This window comes from Corvus moneduloides, unplaced genomic scaffold (assembly GCF_009650955.1).
Source record: "Corvus moneduloides isolate bCorMon1 unplaced genomic scaffold, bCorMon1.pri scaffold_94_arrow_ctg1, whole genome shotgun sequence".
NCBI lineage: Eukaryota > Metazoa > Chordata > Aves > Passeriformes > Corvidae > Corvus > Corvus moneduloides.
Genome location: NW_022436938.1, coordinates 214,181 through 241,219, shown reverse-complemented (window position 1 = coordinate 241,219; position 27,039 = coordinate 214,181). Strand labels below are relative to the sequence as shown.

At 63.6% G+C, this 27,039-nt stretch overlaps 1 protein-coding gene and 3 long non-coding RNA genes across 4 annotated transcripts; 1 reads left to right on the top strand and 3 right to left on the bottom strand.

Moving 5' to 3' along the window:
* Positions 1 to 1,115: 1,115 nt before the first annotated feature.
* LOC116439076 (arachidonate 15-lipoxygenase B-like) lies at positions 1,116 to 26,562 on the bottom strand. The gene is made up of 14 exons (XM_032098147.1): positions 26,255 to 26,562; positions 23,169 to 23,403; positions 20,907 to 20,991; positions 20,208 to 20,438; positions 15,281 to 15,381; positions 12,882 to 13,054; positions 9,586 to 9,729; positions 7,573 to 7,767; positions 6,420 to 6,506; positions 4,822 to 4,991; positions 3,495 to 3,616; positions 2,968 to 3,068; positions 2,495 to 2,665; positions 1,116 to 1,819 (listed from the first exon to the last, which is right to left on the bottom strand). Exons 4-14 carry the CDS (start codon positions 20,315 to 20,317, stop codon positions 1,640 to 1,642), a joined length of 1,554 nt encoding a protein of 517 aa, XP_031954038.1. The 5' UTR covers positions 20,318 to 20,438; positions 20,907 to 20,991; positions 23,169 to 23,403; positions 26,255 to 26,562; the 3' UTR covers positions 1,116 to 1,639.
* On the top strand, positions 5,375 to 6,168 carry LOC116439080. Its single transcript, XR_004238045.1, has 3 exons — positions 5,375 to 5,660; positions 5,711 to 5,784; positions 5,935 to 6,168. It is a non-coding gene; the product is annotated as an uncharacterized LOC116439080 (long non-coding RNA).
* LOC116439078 lies at positions 13,229 to 13,955 on the bottom strand. Its single transcript, XR_004238043.1, has 3 exons — positions 13,941 to 13,955; positions 13,564 to 13,755; positions 13,229 to 13,346 (listed from the first exon to the last, which is right to left on the bottom strand). It is a non-coding gene; the product is annotated as an uncharacterized LOC116439078 (long non-coding RNA).
* Positions 24,196 to 25,271, bottom strand: LOC116439079. The gene is made up of 3 exons (XR_004238044.1): positions 25,233 to 25,271; positions 24,489 to 25,009; positions 24,196 to 24,262 (listed from the first exon to the last, which is right to left on the bottom strand). It is a non-coding gene; the product is annotated as an uncharacterized LOC116439079 (long non-coding RNA).
* Positions 26,563 to 27,039: the final 477 nt, after the last annotated feature.

Below are 27,039 nucleotides of genomic sequence, written 5' to 3'. Positions count from 1 at the left end.
TGGGTCATGGTGGCCATGGTTGGGTCATGATGGGCGTGGTTGGGTCATGATGGGCGTGGTTGGGTCATGGTGGCCATGGTTGGGGTGTGATGGCTATGGTTGGGTCATGGTGGCCATGGTTGGGTTATGGTGGCCGTGGTTGGGTCATGGTGGCCATGGTTGGGTCATGGTGGCCATGGTTGGGGTGTGATGGCTATGGTTGCGTCATGGTGGCCATGGTTGGGTCATGGTGGCCGTGGTTGGGTCATGGTGGGCGTGGTTGGGTCATGGTGGCCATGGTTGGGTCATGATGGGCGTGGTTGGGTCATGGTGGCCATGGTTGGGTCATGGTGGCCATGGTTGGGGTGTGATGGCTATGGTTGGGTCATGGTGGGCGTGGTTGGGTCATGGTGGCCGTGGTTGGGTCATGGTGGCCATGGTTGGGTCATGGTGGCCATGGTTGGGGTGTGATGGCTATGGTTGGGTCATGGTGGCCGTGGTTGAGTCATGGTGGCCATGGTTGGGGTGTGATGGTCAGGGATTGGTCATGGTGGCCATGGTTGGGTCATGGTGGCCATGGATTGGTCATGGTGTTCATAGAAGGGTTCCAATGGCCATGGTTGGGTCATGGTGGCCAGGGTTGGGTCATGGTGGCCATGGAAGATTTCTGGTGGTCATGGTGGCGTTGTGGTGGCCTTGGAAGGTTTATGGTGACCATGGAAGGCTTATGGTGGCCATGGCGGGGTTGTGGTGACCATGGAAGGTTTATGGTGGCCATGGCGGGGTTGTGGTGACCATGGAAGGCTTATGGTGGCCATGGCGGGGTTGTGGTGACCATGGAAGGTTTGTGGTGACCATGGCAGGTTTATGGTGACCATGGAAGGTTTATGGTGGCCATGGCGGGGTTGTGGTGGCCATGAAAGTTTTATGGTGGCCATGGCAGGTTTATGGTGGCCACGGCAGGGTTGTGGTGGCCATGGCGGGGTTGTGGTGACCATGGAAGGTTTATGGTGGCCATGGCGGGGTTGTGGTGGCCATGGAAGTTTTATGGTGGCCACAGCAGGTTTATGGTGGCCACGGTCAGTACCTGGGCATGTGAGTCAGTGTCTGGGGTCACAGCCAAGACGCACCTGGAGCTGCGTGAGGAACCCTGAGGGGTTTTATTGCCATGAACCTGCCCAGGTGTGGTGGGGTGGGAGATGGGCCTGGCCAGGTGAGCCGGGGGTGGGGGTTGGGGACAGCAGGGGGATGCTGGGGACACATCTGGGGATTGTCCAAGGAGGTTGAGGACATCTTGGGGACACCCAGGAGAATTGGAGGGGACATCAAGGGAGTGTTGGGGACACACCAGGAAGTGATCCAGAGGTTGGGGACATCTCAAGGGGTTGGGGACACCCAGGAGAGTTGGTGACATCCAAGGGGGTGTTGGGGACATCTTGGGGTGAGAGAAAATTGGGATGGGACGGGTTGGGGACACCATGGGTGGGTTGAGGATGGTCCAGGGGAGTTGGAGCCACCCTGGATGTTGTTGGTGACATCCCAGTGACCGCTGGGGACACTCAGATGGAGATGCTCTCCTGGACGCAGGTGGGGACACTCTGATGGCCATTGATGACACTCCAGTGGCCGTTGGTGACACCCTGGTGGCCCTTGGGGACACTCAGATGGAGATGCTCTCCTGGACGCAGGCGGGGTCCAGGTAGGGGTAGGGCAGGGCCAGCGCCGCGTTCCGGTCCTGGATGCGCCGGGAGATCCCGGCCAGGCGCTCCCGGAACGAGTCCAGGAGGCGCCGTGGGGCTGGACCGGTCAGCAGGTCCTGGGAGCGTGACCCCAGTGGGCGCTGGGGGGACAGGGGACATCAGGGGACATCGAGGAGACCCCAAAACTGGGGCCACCATGGGGGTCATGAACCCCCAGTGTCCCAGCAGGTCGTGGGAGCGTGACCCCAGTAGGCGCTGGGGGGACAGGGGACATCAGGGGACATCGAGGAGACCCCAAAACCTGGGTCACCATCAGGGTCATGAACCCCCCGAAGGTCCCTGTCCCCACTGGGGTCGTGGTGTCCCCTCAAGTCCCAGATCCCCAGTGGGGTCCTGACCCCCCCCCAAGGTCCCTGTCCCCACTGGGGTCGTGGTGTTCCCTCAAGGCCCACGTCCCCAATGGGCTCCTGACCCCCTCCCAAGGTCCCTGTCCCCACCGGGGTTGTGGTGTCCCCTCAAAGTCCAGGTCCCCAATGGGCTCCTGACCCCCCCCCCAAGGTCCCTGTCCCCACCGGGGTCGTGGTGTCCCCTCAAGTCCCAGATCCCCAATGGGGTCCTGAACCCCCCCAAGGTCCCTGTCCCCACTGGGGTCGTGGTGTCCCCTCAAGGCCCACGTCCCCAATGGGCTCCTGACCCCGCCCAAGGTCCCTGTCCCCCCTCACCAGGTCCCCACAGGGGTTATGGGGTCCCCATGGGTGTCCTGCCCACCCCCCCCCAGTGTGTCCCTGTCCCCCCTCCTCGATGTCCCCTCTCACCGGCTCCCCTCCCTCATAGCTGACCACGCTCAGCAGGGCCAGGAGGGCTCCGGTGGCCTCGGGGGACGGGAGTGTCTCCAACAGCAGCTCCTCAGTGGCCTCATCCTCGGTGGCCGGCGGTGGCCGCTGCAGCGTCCCCGGCGTGTTGGGCATCCAGGCTGCGTAGTCGTACTGGGGAAGGGGGACACCGGAAGGGTCAGTTGGGGTTCCCGGACCCCAAAACCTCCCCGAGGGTCACCTGGGTGCCACAGAGGTCACTCAGTTCCCGGTGGGGTCACTCCGGTGTTGTCACATCCCCGTGACCACTGTGGCCACTGAGAGGCCACCTGATCACCCAGTGTTGGTCACATCCTCACGTCCACTGTGGCCACCAAAGGGGAGTTTGTGGCTACTGCTGAGCCCAATGGATGCGTTCAGGTGTCTCCACCCCCCCTCTGTGTCCCGTGATGTCCCCAGATGTCCCCGGGTGCCACCTGGCCGCTGTTGACGGCCGCGTGCCGGGCGGAGCAGCAGAAGACGATCATGGTCAGGAACTTGACCAGCTCGGGGCGGCCGCAGAGCTTAGACGGGAAACCTGGGGGGGGGGACAGAGGGGACGTCACCCAATGGGCGGTGTCACCCAATGGGCGGTGTCACCCAATGGGGGGCGTCACCCACCACAGTGACGTCACACACCATGGAGGTGTCACCCAACGCGGCGATGTCACCCATCGTGGAGACGTCACTGAATGTGGGTGTTACCCACCGCGGCGATGTCACCCACCGTGGGTGCGTCACCCATCACAATGACGTCACCCACCGTGGGTGCGTCACCCATCACAATGACGTCACCCACCACAGGCCACTCCCATCACGTGACCAGCCCGGGGCATGGCCATGGGCGTGAGTGGGACCCTCCCATGTCTTGACCATGACCCCGACCACGACCACGACCACCATCCATCACCGTAATGTCACCGTGGCCCCCCGATTGTCCCTGTCACCCCCCCATGTCCCCTACCCGTCTTCTCGTTGCCCAGGACGCCGTAGGTGAAGATCTCGCCCACCCACTCCTGCAGCTCCTCGTCCTCGGCCACGTCTTTGTCCTCGGCGTAGAAAAGTGCCACGATCCCCTCCACGTAGCTGGGACACCGCGGGGACACCGGTGACATTTGGGGACAGGGACAGGGCCACGCCTGCCGCCCCCACGTCCCCCCTGTCCCCGCGTGGGTCCCTGTCCCCGTGTCCCCAGCCTGGCTGCCTCCACCCAACGTCATCTCTGTCCCCATCACCGCCAATGTCCCATCTCCGTGGCCCCGTTCCTGTTGTCCCCTTCCTGTGGTCCTTGTCCCCATCCTCGCTGTCCCCATCAGTAGGGTCCCATCCTGTTGTCCCCATAATTCTCATCTCCATGTCCCCGTTGCCCCAATCCCCTCAACCCCGTCCCCCGTTCTCTTCATCCCCACCCTGTTGTCCCCATCTCCACCATTCCCATCTCCGTGTCCTCGTTGTCCCCATTCCCTTTGTCGCCATCCTCTTCATCCCCATTCCCATTGTCCCCATTGTCCCATCCCATCTTCCCCACCATCCCCATCCCATTGTCCCCATTGTCCCCATCCCACTGTCCCCACCATTGCCACCTCCATGTCCCTGTCATCCCCATCCCATTGTCCCCATTGTCCCCACCATTCCCATCTCCGTGTCCCCGTTGTCCCCATTCCCTTTGTCCCCATCCTCTTCATCCCCATCCCATTGTCCCCATTGTTCATCCCATCATCCCCACCATTCCCATCCCATTGTCCCCACCATTGTCACCTCCATGTCCCCATTGTCCCCATTCCCTTTGTCCCCATCCTCTTCATCCTCGTTCCCATTGTCCCCACCATCTCCCTCTCCATGTCCCCATTGTCCCATCCCATCGTCCCCATCCCATTGTCCCCATTGTCCCATCCCATTGTCCCCATCGTCCCCATCCCATTGTCCCCATCATTGCCATCTCCATGTCCCCATTGTCCCCATCCCACTGTCCCCACCATCCCCTCTCCATGTCCCTATTGTCCCCATCGTCCCCATCCTGCTGTCCCCACCATCCCCATGTCCCCATTGTCCCCACCATCCCCATCCCCATGTCCCCATTGTTCCCATCTCCATGTCCCCATTAGCCCCATCATTCCCATCTCCATGTCCCCATTGTCCCCATTGTCCCCATCCCGCTGTCTCCACCATCCCCATCTCCATGTCCCCATTGTCCCCACTGTCCCCATCTCCATGTCCCCACCATCCCCCTCTCGATGTCCCCACTGTCCCCACCATCTCTGTCTCTCTGTCCCCTCCCCGCTGGCCCCCACCTCTCGATGGCCCCCCAGATGTCCAGGGCGTCGTCCCTGTAGTGGTACCCGGGGATGTCCCCGACCCCGCGCTCCTCCACGTCATCGGGGACGCACAGCTCCCGGTACGTCAGCGCCGCCGTCCCCCGGGCCACCAGCGCCAGCGTCCCCTCCCGCCCCACCGAGGTGGCCTGGGGACATCGCCACCCATCAGTGTCCACTCCTGCCCCACCGAGGTGGCCTGGGGACATCGCCACCCATTAGTGTCCCCTCCTGTCCCACCGAGGTGGCCTGGGGACATCGCCACCCCTCAGTGTCCCCTCCCGCCCCACCGAGGTGGCCTGGGGACATCGCCACCCATCAGTGTCCACTCCTGCCCCACCGAGGTGGCCTGGGGACATTGCTATGATGTGGCCTGGGGTCATCGCCACCCATCAGTGTCCCCTCCTGCCCCACAGAGGTGGCCTGGGGACATCGCCACCCCTCAGTGTCCCCTCCCGCCCCACCGAGGTGGCCTGGGGACATCGCCACCCATCAGTGTCCACTCCTGCCCCACCGAGGTGGCCTGGGGACATCGCCACCCATCAGTGTCCCCTCCTGCCCCACCGAGGTGGCCTGGGGACATCGCCACCCATCAGTGTCCCCTCCTGTCCCACCGAGGTGGCCTGGGGACATCGCCACCCCTCAGTGTCCCCTCCCGCCCCACCGAGGTGGCCTGGGGACATCGCCACCCATCAGTGTCCACTCCCACCCCACCAAGGTGGCCTGGGGACATCGCCACCCATCAGTGTCCACTCCCACCTCACCGAGGTGGCCTGGGGACATCGCCACCCATCAGTGTCCCCTCCCGCCCCACCGAGGTGGCCTGGGGACATCGCCACCCCTCAGTGTCCCCTCCCGCCCCACCGAGGTGGCCTGGGGACATTGCCATGACATGGCCTGGGGACATCGCCACCCATCAGTGTCCCCTCCTGCCCCACCGAGGTGGCCTGGGGACATCGCCACCCATCAGTGTCCCCTCCTGTCCCACCGAGGTGGCCTGGGGACATCGCCACCCATCAGTGTCCACTCCTGTCCCACCGAGGTGGCCTGGGGTCATCGTCACCCATCAGTGTCCACTCCCACCTCACCGAGGTGGCCTGGGGACATCGCCACTCCTCAGTGTCCCCTGTGTCCCCTCCCTGCAGTCCCAGGTCCCCACACCCATGGGGGAACCGGGTGTGCGAGTGACACCAGAGGTGGGACCCAGGTGTCCGAGTGTCCCCAGGGGGACCTGGGTGACACTGAGAGGGACTGAGGTGTCCGGGTGACACCAGGGGGGGACCCAGGTGTTCAGGTGTCCCCAGGAGGATCCAGGTGACACCGGGGGGGAACCCAGATGTCTGGGTGACACCGAGGGTGACTGAAATGTCCAGGTGACACCCGAGGTGGGACCCAGGTGTCCAGGTGACACCAGGAGGACCCAGGTGACACTGGGGGAGAACCCAGGTGTCCGGGTGGCACCAGGTGACACCAGAGGGGGACCCAGGTGTCCGGGTGTCCCCAGAAGGACCCAGGTGACACCAGGGGGGTCCCAGGTGTCCGGGTGACACCAGGTGACCCCGGGGTGTCCGGCTGACCTGGTCGATGATGCCACCGGGGTTGAGCAGCGTCTCCCGTGCCAGGATGTTGATGTGGAAGGTGAAGCGTAGGTGGGGGAGGAGGAGCTGGGGACATTGGGGACATCAGGGACATTGGGGACACCATGGGGACATCGAGGACATTGGGGACACCATGGGGACATTGGGGACATTGGGGACACCATGGAGACACCATGGGGACATCGAGGACATTGGGGACATCAGGGACACCATGGGGACATTGGGGACACCATGGAGACACCATGGGGACATCAGGGACATCGAGGACATTGGGGACACCATGGGGACATCAGGGACATTGGGGACACCATGGAGACACCATGGGGACATCAGGGACATCGAGGACATCGGGGACACCATGGGGACATCGGGGACACCATGGGGACATTGGGGGACACCGGGGACATCAGGGACACCATGGGGACATTGGGGACACCATGGGGACACCATGGGGACACCGGGGACATCAGGGACACCATGGGGACATTGGGGACATCGGGGACACCATGGGAACACCATGGGGACACCATGGGGACAGCGGGGACACCATGGGGACATCAGGGACATTGGGGACACCATGGAGACACCACGGGGACATCAGGGACATCGAGGACATCGGGGACACCATGGGGACATCGGGGACACCATGGGGACATTGGGGGACACCATGGGGACATTGGGGACATCAGGGACATTGGGGACACCATGGGGACATTGGGGACATTGGGGACACCATGGGAATATTGGGGACACTGGGGACATTGATGTGCGTATTTTGGGTTTGCTTTGGGTGTTTGGTGCGGTTCCAAGGTGCAGATTTTGGGGTGGGGATTTCAGGGTGCAGTTTTGGGGTCAAGGTGCAGTTTTTGGGGTGGGGATTTCAGGGTGCATTTTTTGGGGTTGAGGTGCGGTTTTTTGGGCCCAGGTGCAGTTTGGGGTCGGGGTGCAGGTTTTGGGGTCGGGGTGCAGGTTTTGACGTCCAGGGTGCAGTTTCTGGGGTCAGGGTGCATTTTTTGGGCCCAGGTGCAGTTTTTGGGGATCAGGGTGCAGTTTTTGGGGTGGGGATTTCAGGGTGCGTTTTTTGGGGTTGGGGTGCAGTTTTTGGGCTCCCGCTGGGTTATTTTGGGGTTACCTGGTGCACGGGGTGGGCGGCCGGCAGGTGCTGGGTGGCCACGGCGAAGGCCTCGGCCAGGAAGTGGCCGTGCAGCAGGTGAGTGACCATCTCGTGCAGGACAAAGTGGGCGCTCCTCACCCACAGCTTGGCCAGTGCCCACCCCTGGCCCCCTGGCATGAAGATCGGGGACCCCGGCCCGGGGTGCTGTGACAGCTGTGGGGGACAGCAGGGGTCAGCGGGGGACGGGGGACACCCTGGGGACACCAGGGGGATGTGGGGTCATGGGGGGTCAGCAGGGGACAGGGGGACACCTTGGGGACACCCTGGGGACACCAGGGGGTTGTGGGGTCATGGGGGGGTCAGCGGGGGACAGGGGGACACCGAGGGGACACCCTGGGGACACCAGGGGGATGTGGGGTCATGGGGGGTCAGCGGGGGACAGGGGGACACCGAGGGGACACCCTGGGGACACCAGGGGGTTGTGGGGTCATGGAGGGGTCAGCGGGGGACAGGGGGACACCGAGGGGACACCCTGGGGACACCAGGGGGATGTGGGGTCATGGGGGGGTCAGCGGGGGACAGGGGGACACCGAGGGGACACCCTGGGGACACCAGGGGGATGTGGGGTCATGGAGGGGTCAGTGGGGGACAGGGGGACACGGACGGACGGACGTGTGGGACATGAGGGGTCAGTGGGGACATGGGGGACATATGGGACATCTTGGGGACATGGGGGTGTGGAGGGACATGGAGACACCAGGGCGGTGGTGGCGAGGGGACAGCCGGGGGACGTGGGGGACATGGGACGCCTTGGGGACACCTTGGGAACACCACAGGGACGCGAGGGATTGGGAACACCTTGGGGACGCCTTGGGGACATGGCGGATGTGGGGACACCTTGGGGACACCTGGAGGGACACGGGGTACAGGTGACACCCTGGGGACACCCGGAGGACACCTGGAGGACACCTGGAGGACATGGGGTACAGGGGACACCCTGGGGACACCTGGAGGCCATGGCGGACGTGGGGACACCTTGCGGACACCCTGGGGACACCCAGGGGACACCTGGAGGACACGGGGTACAGGGGACACCCTGGGGACACCTTGGGGACACCTGGAGGACACGGGGTACAGGGGACACCCTGGGGACACCCTGGGGACACCTGGAGGACATGGCGGACGTGGGGACACCTTGGGGACACCTTGGGGACACCTTGGGGGCACCTGGAGGGACACGGGGTACAGGGGACACCTTGGGGACACCCTGGAGGACACCTGGAGGACACCTGGAGGACATGGCAGATGTGGGGCCACCCTGGGGACACCTTGGGGACACCTGGAGGACACGGGGTACAGGGGACACCTTGGGGACACCTTGGGGACACCTGGAGGACACCTGGAGGACATGGCAGATGTGGGGCCACCCTGGGGACACCTTGGGGACACCCTGGGAACACCTGGAGGGACATGGGGTACAGGGGACACCCTGGGGACACCTTGGGGACACCTGGCCGACATGGCAGACGTGGGGACACCTTGCGGACACCTTGGGGACACCTTGGGGGCACCTGGAGGGACACGGGGTACAGGGGACACCTTGGGGACACCTGGAGGACACGGGGTACAGGGGACACCCTGGGGACACCCTGGGGACACCTGGAGGACACCTGGAGGACATGGCAGATGTGGGGACACCTTGGGGACACCCTGGGGACACCTGGAGGGACACGGGGTACAGGGGACACCTTGGGGACACCCTGGGGACACCTTGGGGACACCTGGAGGACATGGCAGACGTGGGGACACCTTGGGGACACCCTGGGGACACCTGGAGGACACCTGGAGGACATGGCAGATGTGGGGCCACCCTGGGGACACCTTGGGGACACCCTGGGGACACCTGGAGGGACATGGGGTACAGGGGACACCCTGGGGACACCTTGGGGACACCTTGGGGACACCTTGGGGACACGGACGGGCCGGGGAGGGTCCCGAAGGGGCGATTTTGGGGGGCAGCCGGGGCCGTACCTGGATGGCCACGGGCAGGAGGCGGCCGCGGGGGCTGAGCCAGAGCAGGCAGAGGGGCGCGGCCACGAACTGGGGGTGGCCCCCGATGGCCCCCGTGGGGAGCCCCTCGAGCAGCGCGTAATCGGCCAGGAAGAGGCGCCCGCCCTGCGCCCCCAGACCCCTGAGACCCCCGGCAAGGGCGAGACCCCCGGGGGACCCCCCACCCACAAAAAAAAACCCCAAAGGGAACCACCGGGAAACCCCTTCCCATCCTCACCCCCCCTCCCCAGATCCGTCCTGGAGAGCTGGGAAACCTCCCCACCCCCCCCAGACACCCCCCAAAAATGGGAACCCCCGGGAAACCCCCCCAAAACGGCCCCCAAAAATGGGAATTCCCCCCCCCCCAGACACCCCCCAAAAATGGGAACCCCCGGGAAACCCCCCCCCCCAGACACCCCCCAAAAATGGGAAACCCCGGGAAACCCCCCCCAAACGCCCCCCAAAAATGGGAACCCCCGGGAAACCCCCCCCGACACCCCCCAAAAATGGGAAACCCCGGGAAACCCCCCCCAAACGCCCCCCAAAAATGGGAACTCCCGGGAAACCCCCCAAAAATGGGAACTCCCGGGAAACCCCCCAAAAATGGGAAACCCCGGGAAACCCCCCAAAAATGGGAACCCCTGGGAACCCCCCCCCCAAAACGGCCCCCCAAAAATGGGAACCCCCGGGAAACCCCCCCAGACACCCCCCAAAAATGGGAAACCCCGGGAAACCCCCCAAAAATGGGAAACCCCGGGAAACCCCCCCCGACACCCCCCAAAAATGGGAACCCCTGGGAAACCCCCCCAGACACCCCCCAAAAATGGGAACTCCCGGGAAACCCCCCCAGACACCCCCAAAAATGGGAACCCTCGGGAAACCCCCCCAGACACCCCCCAAAAATGGGAACTCCCGGGAAACCCCCCCAGACACCCCCAAAAATGGGAACCCTCGGGAAACCCCCCCCAAACGCCCCCCAAAAATGGGAAACCCCGGGAAACCCCCCAAAAATGGGAACCCCTGGGAACCCCCCCCCAAAACAGCCCCCAAAAATGGGAACCCCCGGGAAACCCCCCAGACACCCCCCAAAAATGGGAACCCCCGGGAAACCCCCCCCAAACGCCCCCCAAAAATGGGAACCCCCGGGAAACCCCCCAAAAATGGGAACCCTCGGGAAACCCCCCCAAAACGGCCCCCAAAAATGGGAACCCCCGGGAAACCCCCCCAGACACCCCCCAAAAATGGGAACCCCCGGGAAACCCCCCCAGACACCCCCCAAAAATGGGAAACCCCGGGAAACCCCCCCAGACACCCCCCAAAAATGGGAAACCCCGGGAAACCCCCCAAAAATGGGAACCCCTGGGAACCCCCCCCCAAAACGGCCCCCAAAAATGGGAACCCCCGGGAAACCCCCCAGACACCCCCCAAAAATGGGAAACCCCGGGAAACCCCCCAGACACCCCCCAAAAATGGGAAACCCCGGGAAACCCCCCCCAAACGCCCCCCAAAAATGGGAATTCCCCCCAGACACCCCCCAAAAATGGGAACCCTCGGGAAACCCCCCCAGACACCCCCCAAAAATGGGAACCCCCGGGAAACCCCCCCAGACACCCCCCAAAAATGGGAACCCCCGGGAAACCCCCCCAGACACCCCCCAAAAATGGGAACCCCCGGGAAACCCCCCAGACACCCCCCAAAAATGGGAAACCCCGGGAAACCCCCCAAAAATGGGAACCCCTGGGAACCCCCCCCCAAAACGGCCCCCAAAAATGGGAACCCCTGGGAAACCCCCCAGACACCCCCCAAAAATGGGAACTCCCGGGAAACCCCCCCAGACACCCCCAAAAATGGGAACCCTCGGGAAACCCCCCCCAAACGGCCCCCAAAAATGGGAACCCCTGGGAAACCCCCCCAGACACCCCCCAAAAATGGGAACCCTCGGGAAACCCCCCCAAAACGGCCCCCAAAAATGGGAACCCCTGGGAAACCCCCCCAGACACCCCCCAAAAATGGGAACCCCTGGGAAACCCCCCCAGACACCCCCCAAAAATGGGAACCCCCGGGAAACCCCCCCAGACACCCCCAAAAATCCGGGGTCCCCAATGCCACCCCCCTGGGACCCCCCCCAAATTTTGGGGTCCCCAACATCCCGCGGCCACCCAAACCCCCCAAATCCTGGGATCCTCCCCCAAAATCCTGAGGTTACCCCAAAATTCTGGGGTCTCCATCAATTCTGGAGCCCCCAAAATTCTGGGGTCCCCATCACCCCTTGGGACCCCCCAAATTCTGGGACACCCCAAATCCTGGGGTTCCCCCCCCCCCCCGGATTTGGGGTTTTTGGTTTTTTTGGGGGGTTTTGGGGGTTTTTTGGGTTCTTTTGGGGCTTTGGGTTTTTTTGGGGTTTGGGGGTTTTTTGGGGGTTTTGGGGGCTTTTTGGGGTTTTTGGGTTTTTTTGGGTTTTTGGGGTTTTTGGGGTATTTGGGTTTTTGTTGTTGTTGGTTTTGGGTTTTGGGGTTTTTTTTGGTTTTTTGGGGGGGTTTTGGGGGGTTTGGGGTTTTTTGGGGGGATTTTGGGGGTTTTTTGGGGGTTTGGGGGTTTTGGGGGTCTTGGGGGTTTTTTTTGGGGTTTGGGGATTTTTTTGGGTTTTTTGGGGTTTTTGGGTTTTTTGGGGTTTTTTTGGGGTTTTTGGGGGTTTTGGAGGGTTTTTGGGGTTTGGGGTTTTTTTGGGTTTTTTTTTTTTGGTTTTTGGGGTTTTTTGGGGTTTTTTTGGGGTTTTGGGAGTTTCTGGGGTTTTGGGGGGGTTTCTTGGGGTTTTGGGGTTTTTTGGAATTTTTTGGGGTTTTTGGGGGGTTTTTCGGGGTTTTGGGGTTTTTTTGGGGGTTTTTTGTGGTTTTTGGGTTTTTGGGGTTTTTTGGAGTTTTTGGGGTTTTTTCGGTGTTTTGGGGGGGGTTGGGGTTTTTGGGGTTTTTTGGCTTTTTGTTTTTTGGGGGGTTTGAGGGGGGGGTTTGGGTTTTTTTGGGGTTTTTTGTGGTTTTTTGGGTTTTTGGGGGTTTGGGGGTTTTTTGGGTTTTTTTTGTTTTTTGGGGGGTTTTTGGGTTTTTGGGGGTTTTGGGGGAGGGTTTTGGGGGTTTTTTTGGGTTTTTTGGGGTTTTTTGGGGTTTTTTGGGTTTTGGATTTTTTTTTTTGTTTTGTTTTTTGGGGTTTTTTGGGGTTTTTTTGGGGTTTTTTGGGGGTTTTTGGTGTTTTTTTGGGTTTTTGGGGTGCCGGGGGTCGCTCACCTCCATCTCCCTGCCCAGGGAGGTGCCGGGGCCGAGGCTGGGGGCCACCATCGGGGCGGTGACGGGGAAGTTGGGGGGCAGGCGGGGGCAGCGGCGCAGCAGGACGGGGTTCACCCCGCTCAGGAACTGCTCCCCGAAAAACGCGTCCTCCTGCCAGTGCTGCACCACGTACTCTGGGGGGCACGGGGACACTTGGGGACACCTGGGGACACCTGGGGACACCTCAGGGACACCTGGGGACACCTGGGGGACACCTCGGGGGCACTTGGGGACACCTGGGGGCACCTCGGGGACACGTGGGGGCACCTGGGGACACTTCAGGGACACCTGGGGGCGCTTGGGGATACTTCGGGGACACCTGGGGGACACCTGGGGGACACCTCGGGGACACCTCGGGGACACCTGGGGGCACCTGGGGATACTTCGGGGACACCTTGGAGACACCTCAGGGACACCTCGGGGACACTTGGGGACACCTGGGGACACTTGGAGGACACCTCGGGGACACCTGGGGACACTTGGGGATACTTCGGGGACACCTGGGGGACACTTGGGACACTTGGGGGGCACCTCGGGGACACTTGGGGACACCCGGGGGCACCTCGGGGACACCTGGGGACACCTGGGGACACTTGGGGGCACCTCGGGAACACTTGGGGACACCTCAGGGACACCTGGGGACACCTGGGGATACTTCGGGGACACCTTGGAGACACCTCAGGGACACCTCGGGGACACTTGGGGACACCTGGGGGACACTTGGGGGACACCTCGGGGACACCTGGGGACACTTGGGGATACTTCGGGGACACCTGGGGGACACCTGGGGACACCTGGGGCACTTGAGGACACCTCGGGGACACCTCGGGGACACCTGGGGGCACCTCGGGGACACCTGGGGGCACCTGGGGCACTTGGGGACACCTCGGGGACACCTGGGGGCACCTGGGGCACTTGGGGACACTTCGGGGACACCTGGGGGACACTTGGGACACTTGGGGGGCACCTCGGGGACACCTGGGGACACCTGGGGATACTTCGGGGACACCTTGGAGACACCTCAGGGACACCTCGGGGACACTTGGGGACACCTGGGGGACACTTGGGGGACACCTCGGGGACACCTGGGGACACTTGGGGCACTTGGGGACACCTGGGGGCACCTGGGGGACACCTGGGGGACACCTTGAGGATTCCTGGCACCCCCCATATCCCTCTTGGGACCCCCAGGACCCCCCAAACTCCTGGGACCGCCCCCAAATCCCTGAGATCTCCCTGGGCTCCCCCCAAACTCTGGGGACCCCCCAGGTCCCCCCTGTGTCCCCCTTGGGAACCCCCAAATTTTGGGGACCCCCCAGGTCCCCCCCGTGTCCCCCCTGGGCTCCCCCCAAATTCTGGGGACCCCCCAGGTCCCCCCCGTGTCCCCCCTGGGAACCCCCAAATTCTGGGGACCCCCCGTGTCCCCCTTGGGAACCCCCAAATTCTGGGACCCCCCAAGTCCCCCCCGTGTCCCCCTTGGGAACCCCCAAATTCTGGGGACCCCCCGTGTCCCCCCCTTGTCCCCCTTGGGAACCCCCAAATTCTGGGACCCCCCGTGTCCCCCCCTTGTCCCCCTTGGGAACCCCCAAATTCTGGGACCCCCCGTGTCCCCCTTGGGAACCCCCAAATTCTGGGACCCCCAAGTCCCCCCCGTGTCCCCCTTGGGAACCCCCAAATTCTGGGGACCCCCCCGTGTCCCCCTTGGGAACCCCCAAATTCTGGGGACCCCCCGTGTCCCCCCCTTGTCCCCCTTGGGAACCCCCAAATTCTGGGGACCCCCCTTGTCCCCCTTGGGAACCCCCAAATTCTGGGGACCCCCCAGATCCCCCCCGTGTCCCCCTTGGGAACCCCCAAATTCTGGGGACCCCCCGTGTCCCCCTTGGGAACCCCCAAATTCTGGGACCCCCCGTGTCCCCCCCTTGTCCCCCTTGGGAACCCCCAAATTCTGGGGACCCCCCCGTGTCCCCCTTGGGAACCCCCAAATTCTGGGACCCCCCGTGTCCCCCCCTTGTCCCCCTTGGGAACCCCCAAATTCTGGGGACCCCCCGTGTCCCCCTTGGGAACCCCCAAATTCTGGGACCCCCCGTCTCCCCCCCGTGTCCCCCTTGGGAACCCCCAAATTCTGGGGACCCCCCGTGTCCCCCTTGGGAACCCCCAAATTCTGGGACCCCCAAGTCCCCCCCGTGTCCCCCTTGGGAACCCCCAAATTCTGGGACCCCCCGTGTCCCCCCCTTGTCCCCCTTGGGAACCCCCAAATTCTGGGGACCCCCCGCGTCCCCCTTGGGAACCCCCAAATTCTGGGGACCCCCCGTGTCCCCCCCGTGTCCCCGATGTCCCCCGGGGGGGGGAGGGGCACCCACCGCTGATGGGGGTCCCGGGACCCTCGAGGGCCTCCCGGACGTCCCCGAAGCTGCTCCAGGACCCCCCGGAACGGAGCCCCCGGAGCCGGATCCGGATCTGGCTGGGGGGACATTGGGGACGTTACTGGGGATACTGGGGGGACACTGGGGACATTGGGGACGTTACTGGGGACATTACTGGGGACATTGGGGACGTTACTGGGGACACTGGGGGGACATTGGGGAGGTTACTGGGGACACTGGGGACATTGGGGACATTGGGGACGTTACTGGGGACACTGGGGGGACATTGGGGAGGTTACTGGGGACACTGGGGACACCGGGGACATTGGGGATGATACTGGGGACGTTAGTGGGGTCATTACTGGGGACATTGGGGATGTTACTGGGGACACTGGGGACATTGGGGACACAGTGGGGACACTGGGGACATTGGGGACGTTACTGGGGACATTACTGGGGACATTGGGGATGTTACTGGGGACACTGGGGACATTGGGGACACAGTGGGGACACTGGGGACATTGGGGACGTTACTGGGGACATTACTGGGGACATTGGGGATGATACTGGGGACGTTACTGGGGACATTACGGACATTGGGGATGTTACTGGGGACACTGGGGACACTGGGGACATCGGGGATGATACTGGGGACGTTAGTGGGGTCATTACTGGGGACATTGGGGGGATACTGGGGACATTGGGGATGTTGGGGACATTACTGGGGACACTGGGGACACTGGGGGGACATTGCGGACGTTACTGGGGACACTGGGGACACTGGGGACATTGGGGATATTACTGGGGACACTGGGGACATTGGGGACACAGCGGGGACACTGGGGACATTGGGGACGTTACTGGGGACATTACTGGGGACATTGGGGGGATACTGGGGACATCGGGGATGTTACTGGGGACATTGGGGATGTTACTGGGGACACTGGGAGCACTGGGGACATTGGGGACGTTACTGGGGACATTGGGGGGATACTGGGGACATTGGGGACGTTACTGGGGACATTGGGGATATTGGGGACATTACTGGGGACACTGGAGGGATACTGGGGACATTGGGGACATTGGGGATGTTGGGGACATTACTGGGGACACTGGGGACACTGGGGACATTGGGGATATTACTGGGGACACTGGGGACATTGGGGACACAGTGGGGACACTGGGGACATTGGGGACATTACTGGGGACATTACTGGGGACATTGGGGGGATACTGGGGACATCGGGGATGTTACTGGGGACATTGGGGATGCTACTGGGGACACTGGGAACACTGGGGACATTGGGGACGTTACTGGGGACATTGGGGGGATACTGGGGACATTGGGGACGTTACTGGGGACATTGGGGATATTGGGGACATTACTGGGGACACTGGAGGGATACTGGGGACATTGGGGACATTGGGGATGTTGGGGACATTACTGGGGACACTGGGAACACTGGGGACACTGGGGATATTACTGGGGACACTGGGGACATTGGGGACACAGTGGGGACACTGGGGACATTGGGGACATTACTGGGGACATTACTGGGGACATTGGGGGGATACTGGGGACATCGGGGATGTTACTGGGGACATTGGGGATGCTACTGGGGACACTGGGAACACTGGGGACATTGGGGACGTTACTGGGGACATTGGGGGGATACTGGGGACATTGGGGACGTTACTGGGGACATTGGGGATATTGGGGACATTACTGGGGACACTGGAGGGATACTGGGGACATTGGGGACATTGGGGATGTTGGGGACATTACTGGGGACACTGGGAACACTGGGGACACTGGGGGGACACTGGGGACATTGGGGACATTGGGGAGGTTACTGGGGACACTGGGGACACTGGGGACATCGGGGATGATACTGGGGACGTTAGTGGGGTCATTACTGGGGACATTGGGGGGATACTGGGGACATTGGGGATGTTACTGGGGACACTGGGGACATTGGGGACGTTACTGGGGACATTACTGGGGACATTGGGGGGATACTGGGGACATTGGGGACACTGGGGGGACACAGTGGGGACACTGGGGACATTGGGGACGTTACTGGGGACATTACTGGGGACATGGTGGACTTCAGGGATGATACTGGGGACATTACTGGGGACATTACTGGGGACACTGGGGGGACATTGGGGACGTTACTGGGGACACTGGGGACACTGGGGACACAGTGGGGACACTGGGGACATTGGGGACGTTACTGGGGACACTGGGGATGTTGGGGACATTACTGGGGACACCTGGGGACACTTGGGGGCACCTTGGGGACATTGGGGATGTTACTGGGGACACTGGGGACACTGGGGACATCGGGGACGTTACTGGGGACATTACTGGGGACATTGGGGGGATACTGGGGACATCGGGGATGTTACTGGGGACATCGGGGACGTTACTGGGGACACTGGGGACACAGTGGGGACACTGGGGACATTGGGGATGTTACTGGGGACACTGGGAGCACGGGGGACATTGGGGACGTTACTGGGGACATTGGGGATGTTGGGGACATTACTGGGGACACTGGGAACACTGGGGACACTGGGGGGACACTGGGGACATTGGGGACATTACTGGGGACATTGGGGACATTACTGGAGACACTGGGGGGACATTGGGGATGTTACTGGGGACACTGGGGACACTGGGGGGATACTGGGGACATTGGGGATGTTACTGGGGACACTGGGGACATTATTGAGGACACTGGGGACATTGGGAACACTGGGGGGATACTGGGGACATTGGGGATGTTACTGGGGACACTGGGGACATTATTGAGGACACTGGGGACATTGGGAACACTGGGGACGTCGGGGGGACATTGGGGACGTTATTGGGGACACTGGGGACATTATTGGGGACACTGGGGACACTGGAGGGACATTGGGGGGACACTTGGGGACACTGGGGGGCCGTTGGGCTGTGTGGGGACACGAAGGGCCCTGGGGGATGTGGGGATGGAGAAGGGACACACAAGGGTGGGGACATGGGGACACCCAAGGACAAAGAGATGGGTGGGGCCGGCCAGGACCCTCGATGACCCTTGGGGACCCTCGATGACCCTTGATGACCCTCAGGGTCCCTCGATGACCCTTGGGGACCCTCAATGACCCCTGATGACCCTCAGGGTCCCTCGATGACCCTTGGAGACCCTCAACGACCCTTGATGACCCTCAGAGTCCCTCGATGACCCTCAATGACCCTTGATGACCCTCAGAGTCCCACGATGACCCTTGGGGACCGTCAATGACCCCTGATGACCCTCAGGGTCCCTCGATGACCCTTGGAGACCCTCAATGACCCTTGATGACCCTCAGGGTCCCTCGATGACCCTTGGGGACCCTTGATGACCCTTGATGACCCTCAGAGTCCCTCGATGACCCTTGGGGACCCTTGATGACCCTTGATGACCCTCAGGGTCCCTCGATGACCCTTGGAGACCCTCAATGACCCTTGATGACCCTCAGAGTCCCTCGATGACCCTTGGGGACACTCAATGACCCTTGATGACCCTCAGAGTCCCTCGATGACCCTTGGGGACCCTCAATGACCCTTGATGACCCTCAGGGTCCCTCGATGACCCTTGGGGACCCTCAATGACCCTTGATGACCCTCAGGGTCCCTCGATGACCCTTGGAGACCCTCAATGACCCTTGATGACCCTCAGAGTCCCTCGATGACCCTTGGGGACCCTCAATGACCCTTGATGACCCTCAGAGTCCCTTGATGACCCTTGGAGACCCTCAATGACCCTTGATGACCCTCAGGGTCCCTCGATGACCCTTGGGGACCCTTAATGACCCCTGATGACCCTCAGGGTCCCTCGATGACCCTTGGGGACCCTTAATGACCCCTGATGACCCTCAGGGTCCCTCGATGACCCTTGGGGACCCTTGATGACCCTTGATGACCCTCAGAGTCCCTTGATGACCCTTGGGGACCCTTGATGACCCTTGATGACCCTCAGAGTCCCTTGATGACCCTTGGAGACCCTCAATGACCCTTGATGACCCTTGATGACTCTCAATGGCCCTTGGGGACCTTTGATGACCCTGAGGGACCCTTGGTGACCCTCAATGCCCCTTGATGACCCCCAGTGACCCTCAATGCCCCCTGATGGCCCTCAATGACCCCTGATGACCCTCAATGACTCTCAATGACCCTCAATGTCCCTCAATGTCCCCCGATGGCCCTCAATGACCCCTGTTGGCCCCTGATGACCCTCAATGCCCCCCAGTGACCCCTGATGACCCTCAATGCCCCCCGATGGCCCCCGATGACCCTCAATGCCCCCCGATGCCCCCTGATGGCCCTCAATGACCCTCAATGACCCCCAATGACCCCCAGTGACCCTCAATGACCCCTGCTGGCCCTTGATGGCCCTCAATGCCCCCCAGTGACCCTCAATGACCCCTGCTGGCCCTTGATGGCTCTCAATGCCCCCCGATGACCCTCAACGCTCCCAATGGCCCTTGATGACCCTCAATGCCCCCCAGTGACCCTCAATGCCCCCTGATGACCCCTGATGACCCTCAATGCCCCCTGATGGCCTTCAATGACCCTCAATGCCCCACAATGACCCTCAATGCCCCTCAATGCCTCCCGATGACCTCAATGCCCCTCAATGCCCCCTGATGCCCCCTGATAGCCCTCAACACCCCCCAATGACCCTCAATGACCCTCAATGCCCCCTGATGGCCTTCAATGACCCTCAATGCCCCACAATGACCCCCGATGACCCTCAATGCCCCCTGATGCCCCCTGGTAGCCCTCAACACCCCCCGATGACCCTCAATGCCCCCTGATGCCCCCTGGTAACCCTCAACACCCCCCGATGACCCTCAATGCCCCCTCCCTCCCCGCTGTCCCCGCGGTGTCACCGACGCAGCGCCAGCGCGGGCGGCGATCTGGGCGCGGTGGGCGAGGGGGAAGCTCAGGGTGGGCGATAGCTCAGGGGGTGGCCCCGGTGACGTCATCGGCCCCGGTGACGTCATCGACAGGGGCTCGGGCGGCGGTGACGTCGTCGCTGGGGACGCGGGCGGGGGCGGCCACGGGCACAGGGACGGGGGCAGCGCCCGCAGGCACCACGGCCACCCCGGGGCGTAGGGAGCCCACCTGGGGACAGGGACACCGCTGACCAGCAGTGACCAGCAGGGACCACCCACTGCCGGTCACCTCCCAGTGCTCCCCAGTAACCACCAGTGACTGCCCCAGGGACTGCCCTGGGATCACCAGTGCCCAGCCGGTGCCCACCAGTGATTGCCAGTGACCGGCACTGACCACCACTGACCACCCAGTTCCTCCCAGTGCCCTCCCAGTCCCTCCCAGTCCACTCCATTCCCCCCCAGTCCCCTCCCAGTCCCCTCCCAGTCCCCTCCAAGTCCCCCCCAGTGCCCTCCCAGTCCCTCCCAGTCCACTCCATTCCCCCCCAGTCCCCTCCCAGTCCCCTCCCAGTCCCCTCCAAGTCCCCCCCAGTGCCCTCCCAGTCCCTCCCAGTCTCCTCCAGTCCCTCCCAGTGCCCTCCAGTCCCCTCCCTCCCCCCACAGTGCCCTCCCAGTCCCTCCCAGTTCCCCCAGTTCGCACTGGAAGGCCTCCTTGCGCTCCCTCCGCTCCTCCTGGCGCTGCTGCAGCAGCTGCGGCTCCCGAGAGGCGTCACGGGGGGTCCGGGCTGGGGACATTGGGGGGACATTGGGGACACTGGGGACACTGGGGGGACATGGGAGGACATTGGGGGACCTTGGGGACATTGGGGGGACATTGGGGACACTGGGGACACTGGGGGGACATGGGAGGATGTTGGGGGACCTCGGGGACACTGGGGACATTGGGGGATTGGGGAGACATTGGGGACACTGGGGACACTGGGGGGACATGGGAGGACATTGGGGGACCTTGGGGACATTGGGGACATTGGGGGATTGGGGGGACACGGGAGGACCTTGGGAGATCTTGGGACCTTGGGGACGTTGGGGGATTGGGGGGACATTGGGGGACATTGGGGGATTGGGGACATTTGGGACATCGGGGACAGAGAGGACATGGGGGGACACAGGAGGACCTTGGGGGACCTTGGGGACGTTGAGGACATTGGGGGATTGGGGACACTGGGGACACTGGGGACATTGGACACTGGGGACACGGGGGGGACATGGGAGGATGTTGGGGGACCTCGGGGACACTGGGGACATTGGGGGATTGGGGAGACACTGGGGGGACATTGGGGACACTGAGGGGACATGGGAGGACCTTGGGGACATTTGGGACATTGGGGGATTGGGGGGACACGGGAGGACCTTGGGAGATCTTGGGACCTTGGGGACGTTGGGGGATTGGGGGGACACTGGGGACATTGGGGGACATTGGGGGACATTGGGGGACATTGGGGGATTGGGGACATTTGGGACATGGGGGACAGAGAGGACATGGGGGGACACAGGAGGACCTTGGGGGACCTTGGGGACGTTGAGGACATTGGGGGATTGGGGACACTGGGGACACTGGGGACATTGGACACTGGGGACACGGGGGGGACATGGGAGGATGTTGGGGGACCTCGGGGACACTGGGGACATTGGGGGATTGGGGAGACACTGGGGGGACATTGGGGACACTGGGGGGACGTGGGAGGACCTTGGGGGACCTTGGGGACATTTGGGACATTGGGGGATTGGGGGGACATTGGGGACACTGGGGACACTGGGGGGACGTGGGAGGACCTTGGGGGACCTCGGGGACATTGGGGGGACATTGGGGGATTGGGGACATTTGGGACATCGGGGACAGAGAGGACATGGGGGACACAGGAGGACCTTGGGGGATCTTGGGGACATTGAGGACATTGGGGACACTGGGGGCACATTGGGGACAATGAGGACATTGTGGGGACATTGGGGGGACACAGGAGGACTTCGGGGGACCTTGGGGACGTTGAGGACATTGGGGACACTGGGGACACTGGGGACATTGGACACTGGGGACACTGGGGGGACACAGGAGGACCTTGGGAGATCTTGGGACGTTGGGGACATTGGGGGGACATGGGGACATTGGGGACATTGGGGGGACATGGGAGGACCTTGGGGGACGTCGGGGACATTGGGGGGGACATTGGGGGGACATGGGAGGACCTTGGGGGATCTTGGGACATTGGGGGCATTGGGGACATTGGGGGCATTGGGGACATTGGGGCGATTGGGGACATTGGGGGGACATTGGGGACATGGAGCACATTGGGGATATTGGGGGATTGGGGACACTGGTGGGGCATTGGGGGGACATTGGGGGATTGGGGACATTTGGGAGGACATTGGGGGGACACAGGAGGACCTTGGGGACGTTGAGGACATTGGGGGATTGGGGACACTGGGGACACTGGGGACATTGGACACTGGGGACACTGGGGGGACACGGGAGGACCTTGGGAGATCTTGGGACGTTGGGGACATGGGGGGATTGGGGACACTGGGGGGACATTGGGGGAATATTGGGGGATTGGGGGCATTGGGGACACTGGGGGGACACAGGAGGACCTTGGGGGACCTTGGGACATTGGGAACATGGGGGGATTGGGGGCATTGGAGACATTGGGGACACTGGGGACATTGGGGGGACACTGGGGACATTGGGGGATCTTGGGACCTTGGGGACATTGGGGGACTGGGGACACTGGTGGGGCATTGGGGGGACATTGGGGGATTGGGGGGACATTTGGGACATCGGGGACAGAGAGGACACGTGGGACACAGGAGGATCTTGGGGACATTGGGGACATTGGGGGGGACACTGGGAGGACATTGGGGGGACACAGGAGGGCTACTGGGGACCTGTCCCCAAGTGTCCCCGCACCTGTCCCCTCCCGCAGCTCCAGGTGGCCGCTGTCCAGCCAGCGGTGACACGGGAAGGTGGCCGCGGGGCTGTCGCCGTGGCCGCTGTGGCCGCTGTCCCCAGGGTGGGGCCCGGTGACGGTGACGGTGGCGCAGAACCAGCGGTCGGGGACAAGGGACAGCAGCGGCTCCTTGTGCAGCCGGAGCCGCAGGAGCGTCCCCAAGGGCCGCGGGGACGTCACCTCCACCCACAGCGTCTGGGGGACAGCTCGGTGTCACCTGGGGGGCACCTGGGGCACCTGGGTGTCACCTGGGTGTCACCTGGGGGGCACCTGGGGGGCACCTAGGGCACCTGGGTGTCACCTGGGTGGTACCTGAGTGTTACCTGGGGGGCACCTGGGGCACCTGGGTGTCACCTGGGTGTCACCTGGGTGGTACCTGAGTGTTACCTGGGGCACCTGGGGCACCTGGGTGTCACCTGGGTGTCACCTGGGGGGCACCTGGGGCACCTGGGTGTCACCTGGGTGTTACCTGAGTGTTACCTGGGGCACCTGGGGCACCTGGGTGTCACCTGGGTGGTACCTGGGGCACCTGGGTGTCACCTGGGTGGTACCTGAGTGTTACCTGGGGCACCTGGGTGTCACCTGGGTGTCACCTGGGGGGCACCTGGGGCACCTGGGTGTCACCTGGGTGGTACCTGAGTGTTACCTGGGGCACCTGGGGCACCTGGGTGTCACCTGGGTGTCACCTGGGTGGTACCTGGGGCACCTGGGTGTCACCTGGGTGTTACCTGAGTGTTACCTGGGGCACCTGGGGCACCTGGGTGTCACCTGGGTGGTACCTGAGTGTTACCTGGGGCACCTGGGGCACCTGGGTGTCACCTGAGTGTCACCTGTGTGTTACCTGGGGCACCTGGGTGTCACCTGGGTGTCACCTGGGTGGTACCTGGGGCACCTGGGTGTCACCTGGGTGTCACCTGAGTGTTACCTGGGGTACCTGGGGCACCTGGGTGTCACCTGGGTGGTACCTGAGTGTTACCTGGGGCACCTGGGGCACCTGGGTGTCACCCGGGACACCCGTGTGTCACCTGGGTGTCACCTGGGACACCTGGGACACCTGGGGCACCTGGGTGCCACCTGTGTGCCACCTGTATCACCTGTGTGCCACCTGTGTGTCACCTGAGTGCCAGCTGGGACACCTGGGACACCTGGGTGCCACCTGTGTGCCACCTGGGACACATGTGTGTCACCTGTGTGCCACCTGGGACACCTGTGTGTCACCTGTGTGTCACCTGTGTGTCACCTGTGTGCCACCTGTGTGCCACCTGGGACACCTGGGACACCTGTGTGTCACCTGTGTGTCACCTGTGTGCCACCTGAGTGCCACCTGGGACACCTGGGACACCTGGGACACCTGGGTGCCACCTGTGTCACCTGTGTGTCACCTGGGACACCTGGGGCACCTGGGGCACCTGGGTGCCACCTGTGTGCCACCTGTATCACCTGTGTGCCACCTGTGTGTCACCTGTGTGTCACCTGAGTGCCAGCTGGGACACCTGGGTGCCACCTGTGTGTCACCTGTGTGTCACCTGAGTGCCAGCTGGGACACCTGGGTGTCACCTGTGTGCCACCTGTGTGTCACCTGAGTGCCAGCTGGGACACCTGGGTGTCACCTGTGTGCCACCTGTGTGCCACCTGGGACACCTGTGTGTCACCTGGGACACCTGGGTGCCACCTGCGTCACCTGTATCACCTGTGTGCCACCTGTGTGTCACCTGAGTGCCAGCTGGGACACCTGGGTGTCACCTGTGTGCCACCTGTGTGCCACCTGGGACACCTGGGGCCCCTGGGACACTTGGGGCACCTGTATGTCACCTGGGTGTCCCCTCTGTGTCACCTGTGTGCCACCTGGGTGCCACCTGTGTGCCACCTGAGTGTCACCTGTGCCACCTGTGTGTCACCTGTGTGCCACCCGTGTGTCACCCGTGTGTCACCTGTGTGCCACCCGTGTGTCACCTGTGCCACCTGTGTGTCACCTGTGTGCCACCCGTGTGTCACCTGTGCCACCCGTGTGTCACCTGTGCCACCTGGGACACCCGGGTGCCACCTGTGCCACCTGTGTCACCTGGGACACCTCCCTGTCCCCCCCCGGGCCACCCCTTGTGTCACCCACAGTGCCCCCCCCGTCCCCCCTCATCCTTCCCACTCCCTCCCAGTGCCCCCCAGTCCCTCCCAGTGCCCCCCAGTTCCCTCCCAGTGCCCCCCAATTCCCTCCCAGTGCCCCCCAGTTCCCTCCCAGTGCCTCCCAGTCCCTTCCCCGTCTCTCCCAGTGCCCCTCGGTTCTCTCCCAGTATCCCCCAGTCCCTCCCAGCGCCCCCCAGTCCCTCCCAGTCCCTCCCCAGTGTCCCCCAATTCCCTCCCCGTGCCCCCCAGTTCCCTCCCAGTGCCTCCCAGTCCCTTCCCCGTCTCTCCCAGTGCCCCTCGGTTCTCTCCCAGTATCCCCCAGTCCCTCCCAGTCCCTCCCCAGTGTCCCCCAATTCCCTCCCAGTGCCCCCCAGTTCCCTCCCAGTGCCTGCCAGTCCCTTCCCCGTCTCTCCCAGTGCCCCTCGGTTCTCTCCCAGTATCCCCCAGTCCCTCCCAGCGCCCCCCAGTCCCTCCCAGTCCCTCCCCAGTGTCCCCCAATTCCCTCCCAGCACCCCAATTCCCTCCCCGTGTCCCCCAGTTCCCTCCCAGTTCCTTCCCAGTTCCCTCCCAGTGCCCCCCAGTCTCTCCCAATCCCCTCCCAGTTCCCTCCCAGCGCCCCCCAGTTCCCTCCCAGTGCCCTCCAGTTCCCTCCCAGTGCTCTCCCAGTGCCCTCCGAGTTCCCCCCAGTTCCCTCCCAGTGCTCTCCCAGTCCCTCCCAGCGCCCCCCAATTCCCTCCCAGCGCCCCCCAGTTCCCTCCCAGTGCCCCCCAATTCCCTCCCAGTCCCTCCCAGTGCCCTCCCAGCACCCCCTAGTCCCTCCCAGTGCCCCCCAATTCCCTCCCAGTCCCTCCCAGTCCCTCCCAGTGCCCCCCAATTCCCTCCCAGTCCCTCCCAGTCCCTCCCAGTGCCCCCCCAGCGCACTCACGGAGCCGGGCCGCAGGCAGTGCCGGGGCCAGCTGAGGTGGCACGGGGGGGCCACCCCCGCTGTCCCCTCCAGGCTCAGGGTGACGGTCCCCAGGGTGCCCCCCCCCCACTGGCCCCCCGTGGTCACCCCCAGGCGGTACCGCGCCCCTCCCCCACCCGGGGGGGTCCCCGCGGGGACATCGGGGGACGCCAGGGTCACCCCGGGGTCACTCGGGGGTCGCTCGGGGGTCCCTTGGGTGGCCCTGGGGTCACTCGGGGGTCCCTTGGGAGGTCCTTGGGGTGGCCCTGGGGGGCTCTGGGGTTCCCTTAGGGGGTTCTGGGGTCCCTTGGGGGTCCCTGAGGGGTTTTGGGGTCCCTCGGGGGTCCCTTGGGGGTCCCTGGGGGGGTTTGGGGGTCCTTTGGGGGTCCCTTGGGGGTCCCTGAGGGGCTCTGGGGTCCCTCGGGGGTCCCTTGGGGGTCCCTGGGGGGGTTTGGGGGTCCTTTGGGGGTCCCTTGGGGGTCCCTGAGGGGCTCTGGGGTCCCTCGGGGGTCCCTTGGGGGTCCCTGGGGGGTTTTTGGGGTCCCTCGGGGGTCCCTTGGGGGTTCCTGGGGGGGGGTTTGGGGTCCCTTGGGGGTTCCTGGGGGTTCCTTGGGTGGCCCTGGGGTCCCTCAGGGGTCCCTGGGAGGTTTTGGGGTCCCTGGGAGGTTTTGGGGTCCCTGAGGGGTCCTTGGGGGGCTCTGGGGTCCCTTGGGTGGCCCTGGGGTCCCTCAGGGGTCCCTGGGAGGTTTTGGGGTCCCTGGGAGGTT

What these genes read in the sequence shown, in the direction of transcription:
- LOC116439076 (XM_032098147.1), bottom strand. Translation starts at nt 20,317, where the DNA reads ATGACGTCACCGGGGCCGATGACGTCACCGGGGCCACCCCCTGAGCTA. An exon ending in ATCTGGGGGGCCATCGAGAG is followed by an intron (nt 3,617 to 4,821) that starts GTGGGGGCCAGC and finishes GCGGTGTCCCAG; the next exon opens with CTACGTGGAGGGGATCGTGG. An exon ending in CGGCCGTCAACAGCGGCCAG is followed by an intron (nt 2,666 to 2,967) that starts GTGGCACCCGGG and finishes CCCCTTCCCCAG; the next exon opens with TACGACTACGCAGCCTGGAT.